Source organism: Phragmites australis, chromosome 11 (assembly GCF_958298935.1).
Source record: "Phragmites australis chromosome 11, lpPhrAust1.1, whole genome shotgun sequence".
NCBI classification, from domain to species: Eukaryota; Viridiplantae; Streptophyta; class Magnoliopsida; order Poales; family Poaceae; genus Phragmites; species Phragmites australis.
The window spans coordinates 17325067-17339435 of NC_084931.1; the positions used below are offsets into that span (position 1 = coordinate 17325067).

The following is a 14369-nucleotide window of genomic DNA, read 5'->3' on the forward strand; positions in this document are numbered from 1 at the left end:
GCAGTGACCATTTGCCATTTTGCCGGAGAGCTTTCAGGGGAATCTTCACCAGTCCCACCCATAATTCAAAAAATATATACTTTTTTGCATGTATCCAGTCTTTTTCTAGTAAGTTTCACTATTGGTCTGGCATTAGTAAAAGTTGAAAACTCAAATAATACCGAGTGCTGGTCTGCTGCAAATGCAAACTCGAAGCATATCAATTTCAAATCTTTTGGACCGTAACAAGGAGCGAGTAAATTCTGGTCATTGTTTGGAACGCACGAATTTCACGAGAACCCCTGTAGATAGTAGATATCCAGTTTCAGACTTAAGAGTTAGAACATGACAACTACTGATGACTGGCTACAAGCTTTTGTCTTGCACGTACTACGATGCCCTTGATGACTTTCTGCAGCAAAGCTATGGTTTATATTCAAAAAAAATTATTAAGCGTGATTATCTACATTGCTCGAAGACGAGGTGGTCCTAAACTACTGGCTGGTCCTGCTATGAACAAAACTAGCCATCGCAGATGTGCATCTTTGTCGCTGGTCAGATGGTCAAGCCTTCATACTTTACCTTTTTCTTTTCGGGAACACTGCCGATGCCACAAATAAAGCTGCCCTCCTGGCCGCCCTCTTCTTCTTGTTGGCTCCGGGAGACACGATGCTAAACAATGGCTGTAGAGTTTAATAACATTGCAAAAGGTTGGGTTGTGTTAGTTCGACATGTGGGCTATCCTTATCAGATGTGGCTGAACATGACACAAAATTCTAAAACCTATAGTTTTTTTTAAAAAAAAATTGTGGCCTTAAATGTGCAGTTTTTTACATGAGCACTTAATTTTTTTTATACATATGCCAAAAATATGTACCTTTTTTAAATTTACTCACTTTTTTATTCGGATGTTTAGCATCTCCTTCCTATTAATACCCACAAATACATATAATACGGAATATATCCTAATTTCTCCCATCTCATTATTCCTCTTCTACATCGTTCACTTACATGTGGGTCGTCGGCCACTATGGTTAAATGCCTAACAACGACGTAGCTCGAATTGGATGGTAGTACATCAGAAGTTGCACTTGTTTGCAACGGCAAATATGAAATTGTTCTTTCTTGGAGGATTTCCTTGTGACAACATCAAAATTGGGATCCGGGATACTAGACCTATCATGGTTGTGCTCACATTCATTCAACTTACACCTTACTCTTTACTATTGGTAAACCAGTACAAACACCAAAAAGAAAACAAAATGTCCCCACACGTGAATATTTAATTAATCACGCGTTCTCAGAAAGTAACCAAAAGGATTAGCAGCATGACAATTCATTCACAGGCATGCACATGAGATCAATGATACCACCAGCCATTGACGGGCCTACTAATTTTGTGCAAGAGTGTATATATACATCTAAAATTTTATTAAAAAATTATATATGTCAACTATATAAAATATGAGTCGGTTCTCAAGTTACTTCTTCCCTCTACTCTCTTCGTATCTAATAAAAATCCTAAAATTTAAATAATTTACTTACATTTACTATCTATTCTCGTCATCTACCCTCTCCGCCTCTTTACCGAGTATGGATATGGGGTCCGTTCTACTAATAAAAATAACTGAAAAAATTAAGAGAAAAATTAACGGATAATCTTCTACTCTCTTTTTTAATCACATCTAAAATCAAACTACATTATCGCTCCTGATGTATTCATTCATTAGCGCTCTTATGACGTATCCACATCTCCATACCTTTAGTTTATGTTTGATGTTAGTGCGTCCAATGTTTATGTTTTCGTTACAAAACATAGACAATTATCTAGTGTCATGTTCTATATGTGTGCCTGGTAACCGCGGTCTACAATAGCTCAAGATGTGATCACAGCTCACGACCTAGTGCCCACACGTCACGTATAGCGGCCCAAGCGCCCTTGAGGTACGAGTGACGACCGCATAGATGAGTGAGTTGAATCTTGAGAGGCTGAAACTTTGTGTGATTGTGTGACGACCGTATTCCTGAGATAGGGAGCGGTGGTGGCGCGGGCATGAGTAAGGTGGTGATCACATTGGTGGGGTGTGGCATGGGCACAAGCTCAACCCTGAAGGGCAACGACAACAACAAGGTGGGCTTGAGCTAGACGGGACATGGCGACGACGTGAGCCTGAGCGAGGTGGGGGCGTACATGCCTGTGTGCAGGGGCATGAGCATGACAAGAATGTACTCCCAAACTGAAAATACTAGCCAGTGCCACCACCTAATTGAAGTAGAATGATGCCCACTCATGACATGTTTGGATCACTGCAATTGCAAGGTCCTATAGTTGATTGGCTGCACCGAAGTTGGGGGAACCATTGGAATTTGTTTAAAGTAATAATATTTTATTGAAAAATTGTAAATAATAATAATAATAATCTGATATTTATATAAATAGGTACTTGTTGGTACGCGAAGTGCCGATTAGGAACTTGTCGGCATGTGAAGTGCCGACTGGAGATATGTCGGCACTCAACATACTGACATCCTATGTGACAGTAGATCCAGGGTTATCGGCACTCTACGTGCTGATATATCATGTGTCCCACAAACGATATTAAAAAAAACGTCATAACTTTTTCATATAATTTTAGATGGAGATGATCTTTATATGAAAATTATGCCTCTCAATGAGATATACAACTTTGTAGTTGAGTAATTTTCCATTTAAATCCATTAAATGTCCAAAAATTAGTTATAAATTTCAGATCTAATAAACTAGATCTGAAATTTCTAACCACTTTTTGAGCATTTAACTGATTTAAATGAAAAAGTATTTAGCAACAAAGTTATAGATCTGTTCGATAGATACAATTTTCATATAAAAATCATCTATATTGTAATTATATAAAAAAGTTATGAATTTTACTTTGAATATTATCTACTGGATATAATATTTGTCAACACACGGAATGTCAATAGGTATCGAGCCTACTGCCGTGTAGGATATCGACACTTTGCTCGTTGACATATAACTATTTCTACAAATATCAGATTTTAACTATTATTTTGCAAGTTTTTAATAAAATAATATTATTTAAAAAAGTTTCGAAATAGTCAGCCTTGATCTATGTGCGTATTATCTTTTGGGGGTTCAAACACTGATCAGCTGCAGGTTGTACATAGTGGCCGTGGGCCATTGACAGCCCAAAATCTTGCCTCATTTTCCGTGCAAAAACTCAAAGCATTTTGATGCCTTCACCTTCTGATCATTTGGTAGATCCAAGTCCATGGCCTATTTCAGGTTCACTCGGAGCTTTGGCTTCTACTTCAAAAGATGTGTCCACTGTCCACTAGGCCATAATGTACCAAAAACTTATAGAACCGAGCACGCTACTTTATAAGTAAAAATTTATTGAGCAGTATGCTTGGTACGGAACGCTCCTGATAAGAGCTTTTTTCTCTACTTTTAAATGCAGCATTTAGTTGGAAATAATTTTAGAGCCTCAGGAGTAAGATACTATAAATATTTTTGTAGTTAGACAAACACATTTCTTAGTGATCAGTCACCTAAGAATCGAGGATTTTACAGTCAATCTCGCCATCGGCGGGCTAATATTTAGGAACTTTTTTTTGGATTTGGGAAGTATTCCCGAACTTAAGGATACCTAGGGCAAAAGATCAGCTCGACGGTGATGGTAGCAGATGCGGAGTGGACGACGAGGTGACGAGAGCACTACAAGCCACGAAGAGAGGAGAACCAATGGTTAGGTGGTGCTAGCTGCAGGAGAGTCAAGGCAACAACCCTGATGATGAGGATGATTCTGGTGATGTGTGGGGTGGAGGGGCAGCGGAGATGGTGTAGGAGTGGCGGGGCTAGCTAGCTCACAGCCTCAACCTTAAAAGCCTAAAAAAACGTGCAATTGAATGTATAACATTTCCTTTCAATAGAACACCTGCATTATCCGTCTTCACACTTCTGTCCTCCAGCACAAGGTCAGGGAACTGAAGATCCATCCCCTCAACACACACTCTTGTCTCGTACACAACAAATGTTCCTTCAAGAACGTCCTACTTGGCAGTACATAGGAGCAATAGAATGGATTCTGCATGGTGCATTCACCCCGTAAATTTTGAGATGTGTGAAATTTGAACTTTAGGCTCCTCTAGGACACACGAGTTTCACATGAGTTTTTCAAGAATCGGGTACGAATCTCACAGGAATGCTACGAAATTCCTCAGGACGTGATTCAGTGAACAAGCATCTAGTGCACAGTGAATGATACATGGATAAAGACTTGATGGGCAACATGATGATCATAGATGACTCGCGGGAACAAGAGAGAGAACGGTGGCTGGCGATGTCACGTCCGTGAGCCAAATTAAGTGGAGAGAAGGGTGGCGAGCGAGCTAGTCAAGGACGAAAGTGATGCGTCGCGGGACACGGGGTCCCGTGTCGTGTCTCTCTCTCACACACACGCACAACCGGCGGCAAAGCAAAGGTTCGGCGTGCAGGGCCTGATGGAATTAATTGATGGCATGGCTCCCCCTCGCTCCCTTCCCTTTTTCTTCTTTCTCCCCTGATGTTCCCTCCTTATAAAAGAGGACGCACAATGTTGCGTTGCGTGAGGACCCTACCCCTGCCCTGCCCTGCTCTGTAAAACGCAAATACAGTACGATACAATTCTTTGATGATCTAAACGCTGTTACAGCGAATGCAGGCAGCTGTGTTAGTACCAAAAACAGAGGAGAAAAAGGAGGACGCAGCGCACATCACGCCTCGCTTTAGACGAGAGAGAGAAGAAACCTACGGGTATTTTACGGAATAGTCTATATTACTCTAATATAATAAAATACTCGCAGGTACCACAGTAGTAGTAGCTTGTGTGCACGAAGACGCAATGTGCAGGAGCAGAGTCGTACAGGGAGGGGGGAGGCTGACACCGACGGCGACTGCATTTTCTGATTCGCAACCTGCACACGCCTGACAAGGGAAGCGACCACCCCCCAATCCCCCATGACCCCACATCCAGCTCTTGTGCCTAGAGTACCATGCACGATGGGTAGAGATGAAAATCGAGCGTTGCATGAAGGGTTAAAAAACCGTCGGTAACCGTCTAAAAATCGCGGCTACCGATCTTTTCGGTCCGATCCGGTTTAAAAAACTATCGGTAACCGAAAAAATTCAAAAAAATTGAAAAAAATAAAAGAATTAAAAAAAAAATCAAAAAAAATCTTAGAAAAAACTAGATACAATTCTAAGACCTTATGCGAAAAAAAATTTCAAAAATAATGTCGTTTTCATCATATTCTATAGGGAGAAAGTTTAAAAAAAATGAAAACAATTGAAGCGTGCGGCTCAATTATTAACTCACGTTAAGGAAAAGTGTAACATGCAAACTCATATTTTTTTTTTATAAAACGTATTTTAAGAGAATCTTTAAAATTGATTTCACTTTATTTAGAGTTTTATTAAATTCTCTATGATTTTTACAAAGTTCACAAGCATAAAGTGAATATATTAAGAAACATCATTGTAATTAACTTTTTCATGTCTACTATTATTTTTTCTACGTAAATCATAATATAAATAAGCTAATGAAAGTGGTTTCACTAATTTTTGAGGTGTGATGGGTCAGTTATGAATTAATCTAGTCACAACACATTTACACAATCATGCATGTTACAATAACTAATTCATGAGTTAATATATTTTTAAAAGATATAGGATCATGTAAGAAGACTAAAAAAATTAGTTTCATGATTTTTGGATTAGCAAAGAGTAAACTATGCATTTACCTTGGTTTAACAAATAAAATTTCTCACAGAAAATTTTGAACATTTTTACGAGTATAAATACTTTTATCATGTATATAATGTTACAAGGAAGCCAACAAAATTTGTTTCACTTGATTTGAAGCTCAGATGAATTAGTTATTGACTTTACAAGATTGAACCCTTTTTTAGGTTTTTTGTTGAACTGCGCTGAAATTCGATAAAACCGCTCGATAAATCGAGAAAACCGAGCGGTTACCGACCCAAACCGCTCGGTAACTGACCAAATCAAAAATACGAGAAAATTACTTGGTAACCGACCCAAACCGCTCGGTAACCGACCAAAACCGAGCGGTTACCGAGAGGGCAAAAACATGATTTTTTCGCAAAAATTCAAAATTTGTCGAATGAATTTTCTCCGATTTTTTTGAATTTTTGACCGGTAATCGCGGTTACACGCAGGTTGCATGTAGGGATAGCGTTCATTCATTCATGGGAAAAATGCACAAACCCCCCCATAAGTTACTCCATTTTTTAGATTCCCCCCATAAGCCATTTTGTACAAAAACCCCCCGAACAGTAATTTAGATTTGCAAAAAACCCCCAGCAATTGTTTAATGCAGAAAATAGGTTTTCTTTAATATAAAAAAATATGTAAATTCTTTAATAATTTAGATAAAGGTTTTTAAAATGATTTTTTGGTGAAATAAATAAAATAAAATATTTTTAATTCTATTAATCTTATATATATGTTCTTCAATGATAAAATAAATATTTTAATTATGTCCCTTAGAGGAATAAGGATATAATTTTATTTATTATTTGTGTTCACAAATAACGACAAATCAATAGAGACTGATGCTAAATCTTGCTGAACTCTCTGCATCTACGGAAGAGAGGCCGGGCGCTGGAATGCGACCAAGTGCCATGCCAATGGGTAGGCCGGTCGGACAAATTAGAGAAGATTCCCTTTATACCATTGCAACTTATACGTTTGCCTTATGTGTTATCTAAAATTAAAAACATAGAAAACCTAGAAAAATTAAAAATTCCCTTTATTTTCTAATTATTTACCATTTTTCCATAATTAAAAATATATAAAACCTATTAAAACATTATTCTAGATTTTCTAAATTTTTCTCATAATTAAAACATTTATTTTATCATTCAAAAAACATATATATAAGATTAATAGAATTAAAAACATTTCATTTTATTTATTTCACCAAAGGAATCATTTTTAAAACCTTTATCTAAATTATTAAAGAATTTACATATTTTTTATATTAAAGAAAACCTATTTTCTGGATTAAACAATTGCTGGGGGGGGGGGGGGGTTTGCAAATCTAAATTACTGTTGGGGGGTTTTGCAACAAAATGGCTTATGGGGGGAATCTCAAAAATGGAGTGACTTATGGGGGGGTTTGTGCATTTTTCCCTTTATTCATTCATTCATATATATATATATATATATATATATATATATATATATATATATAAGATTTTTATGCGCGAACCCTTGCGGGCAAAGGCTGACATCAAATCTGTGGTCTGTGAGTATACTCGTTTACTCACGCGATAATGGGGCACAAACCGAGGTTGGAGAGCAAAGCTGCTGGGGCAAGGGGCAAACTGAGTGGCTGACTTGCTAAGCCGTAAGTGGCTAAGTGGATGAAGAAAACTAGAGTAGACCCACCTATCAAAGAACTATGCTGAACGCTTAGCGAGTACCACACCTGTCTAAACAAGGATAACAAATGTTACTCATACTCTACCCTTTCGGGTATTTACCCGTAGGTAAATGAATAATCTCAAACGACAAAAGCATATTGAGCGCTTAGCATGTGTTTGATTGTCCAAATTTGCATCAGCCTAATCCAATTAATTGTGTATAGTCTTACTAAACAATATATTGACCTAACAAATACAAATATACACCTTCAAACTGACCTGAAGTAAAACACTATTTAAATCCGTATACTAAAGCCAGCTCTGGTAGGATCTTTATTTTGACCGGCAAAATACTGTGCTGCTAGAAATTGCCGATTGAGAGTCAGACCAACTCCAGCGGCGCCCTTATCCGAGCCGCAAACTACTGTAGCGGCTGATTTTTCCCCCGAACGCGCCCGCATCCGTCTCCAGCGGCTACCGCATCCGGGTGAACAGGGAAGCGGGGCGGCCATTCGCGTCAGCAAATTTGTGGGGAGATGCGGGCGCCGCAACACTGTGCGCGAGGGGAATCCAGCACCGGCCGTTGCTCCCGCGGAGAGGAGGAAGTGGAGCTGGCGAGTGGTTGCGGCGACGAGGCGGGGACGTGCGGGGGCCATCGCAAGCGAGCTGCTTCCGGCGAGCCGGGCGACGACGCGGATTCGGCGGCTTCCCCATCATCTGTCTGCTCGGCCGCCGGCGCCCTAGCGACACCATGGTCGACCCCAAAGCTCTGGTAAGCCTCACGCGTCGAGATCCATGGGTATTCGTCAAGGTTGGGCTGGTGCTGCGGTGGGTTGCCGTGGGCAGTGTCGGGGATAGGACGATGTAGCTGGTGATGGGATTCTTCGTCCCGAAGATCCTGCGATTTGCAATGTTTTGGCTGTGGATTTGTCAAATTGTTTGGTTAGGTGAACGGATCTAGGGGGGTGGCACTCGTAACATTCTGATCTAGCATGCAATTTGTTGTTGTGCAAGGATTTGCAGTGTAATTTTGTGTTGTGCATGGAAACCGAACTGAAGATGTGCCGCAAAATGGTAGGGTGGTAGGATATTGTACCAACTCGGGTTGCAGCATTACGTTGACATGAAATGTGGTCAAATTGATCAGGGTTTGAGATTGAATCGAGTTCTATTGCAGATTGGAGCGTTTAGATTGATATAGGGTGCTCTGATATGGTTTGGGCATGCCAAATCCCATTTGTTCGTGCTGTGTATGTGCCTAGGATTTTTGTACCTGCTCTGTTGGTTCATAGTGGTGTGGTGTTGTATAAAGGATGTCTGTTGCTCTGAACCGTGACGAAATCAAAATGCAGGTTGACCTAAAATTTGGTGCTGCAATGTAGGACCCTTGAGTGCAAATGAAGTAGAAGCATGTCAGGTAGTGTGGTGACAAATTGATACCTATGGATTTGTGGGTTTCATACAATTGATTAGTTCTATAGGCAGTGCTGGGAGGTACAATTGAAGTAGCTGACCTCTGTTTAAAGGTTCTATAGGCAGTTCATGACTTAACTAAAGGTTGAGTTCATGACTTAACTAAAGGTTGAGTTCATGTATGCATAATGTGAAATAAGGGGTCATTTGACAGGGGAGGCATGAAACCTTGTGCAATTCTTTGTTTTGAATGGACAATCATGCTGATCAGGCTGTGTTCATACATGTTTTTGTGTCCAATGTTGATGCACCTGATGCTGGATACTTGTAGGATCAGTGAAAGTGCAATTCACTGAGACATTGGCATTGAGTGTGATGCAAATGAAGTATTCGGTTCTGATGACTTAAGTGCAATTAATGTGTGGAACTCTTGATGCTAGTGAGGGCTTTACCTAAGGGGGGACAGTACTGAGAGTGGACCATAGACTACAGGTCTGTTCTGTTTATGTATCCTACCTTCATGACATTTGTAGTTTGTCGCTTTAGTCTTCCCTCTCCTTGGTTGTAGATGGACACCGCCGAGCTAGCCGATCTTATGTCGAAGATGCAAGGCCGTGTGCAGGTGGCGGCTGATGCTTTGCAGAAGGTGGTTAGCGATAACCTGAGCCCGGACAGCACCCCTGGTGCCGTGGACCTGAACATGGCACTTCTGCAGGTCGACACCATTGCGGCGGACCTTCAACAACTTGGGTTCGAAGTAGAAGATGCAATGAACCGTGTTGGTCACGCCGACAATGGGACCGACGAGGAGGTACAGGAAGGTTCAGCATCATTGGACGTTGACGACGATGACGTGGTTCCCGTTGACTGGAGGCCGGATGAGTTACTTTGTTCGGATGATAGCATGTCGTATGAATCCGATCGTTCTGGTAGCATTTAGTCGGGGAGGGTGCAACCTTAGATGTTGGGAATGTGCCGTAATGTATGTGTTCCAGTAGTAATGTGTTATGCATGTGTCATTGCCTTAGGCGTATCAATTTGTGTGTGAACTCTTGAGCTACGTTATGTGTCAATGTACCAATTTGTGTGTGAACTCCTTATGGTAGGTTGAACTTTGTTGCTTCCTGTGCTACGTTATGTGTCAATGTACCGATCAAAATCTGTTGGACCATACTGATTTCATTACAATGCATGTCCATTTGCTGATGTTGTTGTGTTCAGGGAATCGATGGAGTATGCCGGGTTCCTTCGTGGCGACAGCGAAGACATGAATTGGGCCGATGTTACGCCGCTAACCCAAGACAGCATTTTCGGTAGCCAGATCCCGGCGGCAGATGTCCAGAGTGGGGAGGCTACTGGAGATGTCGCTCCTGGGGGTGGCCGTGGAGCCAGTTACAGGATTGAGGAGGACCTTCTACTGGTGGGGGCATGGCTGCAAGTGAGCATGGATCCCGTGGTAGGGAGCAACCAGACGTTGGGTGCTTTCTGGCAGCGGGTGGAGACTTTCTACCATGAGAACAAAAAATTCGCATCTACCCGCAATCGGAAGTCGCTGCAGGGGAGATGGACTTTCATCAACGGTATGGTGCAGAAGTTCTGCAGCCATTATGCTAGGGCGCAGCGCAACAGGAGGAGCGGAACAACCGAGGCGGAGATGGTACGTCGTTAGTTCTGTATTTGTTTCCATTCAGCAATGTCTTGCAACCACAGTTTCGATTGTAGCACCATGTAATGCTTCGGTTTCAAACATACCTCTTTGCCTAGGCTTGCATCCTTTTTCACATGGCTAGTATGCAATACATTTGCATCTCGTAATCTGATGGTTGCTGTTTTTTCACACATTCTAGGTCGTGGAGGCGTGCACGATGTTTCAAGCCGCCGAGCACAAGGAGTTCACCTTGCTGCCATGTTGGAGGGAGTTGAGGGATCATCCCAAGTGGCAGGTAGAAAGCTCGCGCAAACGGCAGAAGGTCTCCACCACGGGAAGCCCCTCATCGACCCCCAATGTAGGCTCGTCTGCTGGCTTGAATGGAGCAGAGGATGTGGATGCAACTCCATCCAATGCTAGTGAACGTGGCAAACGGCCACCAGGTCGCACTCGGTCGAAGGAAGCCCGCGGTAATTCATCGTCGAGTTCAGCCTCTGGGCCCATGACGGACTTATTCGATTGGCAGTTGGCAATGAAAGACAAGATTGAAAAGGAAAGACCTGAGAGGTTTGCAGAGTTGATGGATGTTGAGCGGCAAAGGCTAAGGCTCGAGGAGGAATGAATGAAAATGGAACTTGAAAAGGAGCAGCAGAGGCTGAGGCTCGAGGCGGAGCGTATGCAAATGGAAAAGGATAAGGAGGAGAGGCACATAATGAGCATGGACCTTTCTCAAATGGATGAGGACCAGCAGTCCTACTACAAGAGCCTCAGGCAGAGCATCATTGCCGCTAGGCGCGTCACCGGAGGCCCATCTTTGTGAACTCCTTATGGCCGAATTTCAGTTTATGGTTACATTGTTGTCCAGTTTGAGGTGTCTCATCTGAACCATGGTCTTGTTCATTGTTTCTTTCAGTTCGGTGTGGAGTTTATGTAGAGTAGCTGTCCAGTTCGATTTATGTTCGGTCTTGTTCCTGGTGTTGGCATCAGGTATAAATGTTGCTTGATTTTCGGACGGCTTCATGCCTGTGCTTGTCTAGAGTCTGATGGGAAATTACTGGTGTACACCTGTATGAATAAGCTAGTGTAATGGCTATGCTGCGTTTGAACTGATCCTTGCAGTTCCAGTCAGTCTTCACTACGAGGACATACATTCGTGCGAAGTGCCAAAGGACACGGCAATTTTTATTGCACATAATACGCAGTACCCTCACACTAGCTGCCAAAGGACGGGTGACAAATTACTAAACATAATACGCAATACCAAAGTACACAGGACCAGTTATTTAACGTAATACTGACTACCACAGGACACGTGACATCTGTCTCAACGTAGTACGAACTACTCGACTCCGTGGAACTGCCACAGATGCTCGACAAGATCCTCACGGAGCTGGTGATGCCCCTGCCTACTAGTTATCGTCCCATACCTTTGGGCAAATGCTTCTAGTGTGGGGGATGGGGTGTGTGATGGCTCCACAGGATCACCAGCACCCTCGTACACGTGCTCGACGTCCCCATCAGGTCTCTCGTCTTCGATTATCATGTTATGCATGACAATGCAGGCGGTCATGATGTTGTGAAGTGTTTCCTCGTCCCATAGCCTCGTTGCCCCCCTCACTATGGGAAACCGAGATTGTAGGACCCCGAAGGCCCTTTCGACATCCTTCCGTAACGCCGCCTGCTGAACGACGAAGTGCTGCCGCTTCCTCCCAACTGGACAAGGAATTGGCTTCACGAAGGTGGCCCATTCCGGATAGATACCATCTGCAAGGAAGTACCCCATGGTGTAACCGTGACCGTTAACGGAGTAATGTACCTGGGGGCCCACGCCAGCGGCAAGATTGTCGAGGAGATGCGAGCGGTGCAGAACGTTGATGTCGTTTAGCGAACCAGGCATGCCGAAGAAAGCATGCCAAATCCACAGGTCCTGTGACGCCACTGCCTCTAGAATGATCGTCGGAGAGTTCACATGTCCCGTGTAGGAACCAGACCACGCTGTGGGACAGTTCTTCCACCTCCAGTGCATACAATCGATGCTTCCGAGCATCCCGGGGAACCCTCCTCGCTCGTTTGTAGCAATCAAGCGCGCGGTGTCCTCCTCGTTCGGAGCGCGGAGGTACTGGTCGCCAAACACCCTGACGACGGCTCGCACAAACCGCCTCATACTCTCAATGATAGTGGCCTCCCCTAGCCGGAGGCACTCATCGAGAGAATCGGCGGGAGCATCGTACGCGAGCATGCGAAACGCCGCAGTGACTTTTTGCAACGCCGACAGGCCGAGCTCTCCTGCAGCATTCCTCCTCTGTTGGAACCACGGATCGTGGTCCGCAACTGCCTGAACAATCTTGAGGTACAGGTCACGTTTCATCCTAAACCTGCAGGACCGACGAGCATAAGACGTTTCATCATAATACTGCGACAACACACTTCCTTTTCATAACATTACCTGCGACGGAAGATGTAATCTGGGTACACCGGGTGATCGGCGAAGTAGTCATTAAACAACCTATGATGACCCTCCAGGCGATTCCGCTCGATACGCCGACGGCCCGGCACTGAACCACTCCAAGGTCCCCGCTGTGATGCCTCCGACTCATACAAAGCGCTCACAGTGGCAAGGAATAAATAATCTTCCTCATCGAAAGAGTCATTTCCGAAACACAACTCCCTCACGGTCTCCTTCCAAGCTTCACGACGATCCATTTGTTGGTGGCTTGCCAATTGTGAGTACCTCACCCGTGTATATATAGGGACCTCATGAGCCTTGTGACGGAAGACACCGCCCCTCCTTCCCCGAGAAGCCAGTTCTCGTGAAGCTTCTAGGGGAAGACTCGCCACATTCTTCCAGGATACATTCCATCAGGTCATGTTCGAATGCTTACTTGCAGGTGCAGCGATACTGATTTATCCCTCAAAATTTAATGCAAATATATTGTCCGCAAAATTATTTTCTAACAAAATATAATTCGACACACTAATTTGTAACGTGCGTTTCAATGGCCGCTGCAACGGGATCATGCGATAAAACATTGCCCCTCAGACGGTTATGGCGGTTGGGAAATAATCATTTTAATAGAGGGGAGAGAAGATAGTGGATGAGATATAGAGTATCTGCTGAAGATGGATATATTGAGGGATGCTATAATAGTGATAAGGGATGCTGTAATAGTGTTTTTAGGGATGAAAATTTGAGGTAGCTGCTGAAGATGGCCTCAGGAGAGGCACTCCAACAGCACCCGTATCTGATGCTACAGTAATACGGTGAGTCACTGTAGCACAAGGAGAACGAAAAATTTATTGATGAAAGTAGAGATCGTATTACTGTTCACAAGGTATATCTGTAAGTTTAGAGAGAGGAGAGTAATAAAAAGTAACAAATAAGGTAGCTGTTAGAGATAAAAAAAAAAATATTATAGTAGTGTTAATAGATACTGTAATAGTATTATAGAAGATGAATTTTTAAAATATCTGCTGAAGATAACCTAACTCAGCAGATACATACTCATATAAGCAAACTCATTTATCAATATCACAAATTCCTTACAAGCAACCAAACGTAAACTTAATATGTTCAGACACGTACAACTAACACACTCTATTCTTTTAATAAATATAACTCCAAAACCCTCTGTTTTTTAATAAATATAACTCAGTTAGACTGTTTTCCCTCTCCATGCATATACAATGCAGGTTTACAAAACCTCATTCCGAAAACCAAACTCATGCCTCCTGCTCTCGCGTGTCTGCTCCAGTTCTGCCCACCTCCCTGCGTGCCATGACATCAGGTTGAACACATGACAAACTTCAACGGAACAAGGGGGGCGCCATCTCCTACAACAGAAGCACACCATAGTGGATTCTATAAGCAACAGCTTCACCGTCAGGTTACAGACTTACACAT

At 42.9% G+C, this 14369-nt stretch overlaps 1 protein-coding gene across 1 annotated transcript; it reads right to left on the reverse strand.

Annotated features, from left to right (window-relative positions):
• Positions 1–11807: 11807 nt before the first annotated feature.
• Positions 11808–13171, reverse strand: LOC133884027 (uncharacterized). Its single transcript, XM_062323432.1, has 2 exons — positions 12915–13171; positions 11808–12843 (listed from the first exon to the last, which is right to left on the reverse strand). The coding sequence occupies exons 1-2, from the start codon at positions 13169–13171 to the stop codon at positions 11808–11810; spliced, it is 1293 nt and encodes a 430-aa protein (XP_062179416.1).
• Between the last annotated feature and the right edge of the window lie 1198 nt (positions 13172–14369).

Bases quoted from the DNA above. Each gene is read 5' to 3' on its own strand.
- LOC133884027 (XM_062323432.1), bottom strand. From the start codon at position 13,171: ATGGATCGTCGTGAAGCTTGGAAGGAGACCGTGAGGGAGTTGTGTTTC. The intron at 12,844-12,914 runs GTAATGTTATGA...TCGGTCCTGCAG, and splicing joins GATTACATCTTCCGTCGCAG to GTTTAGGATGAAACGTGACC.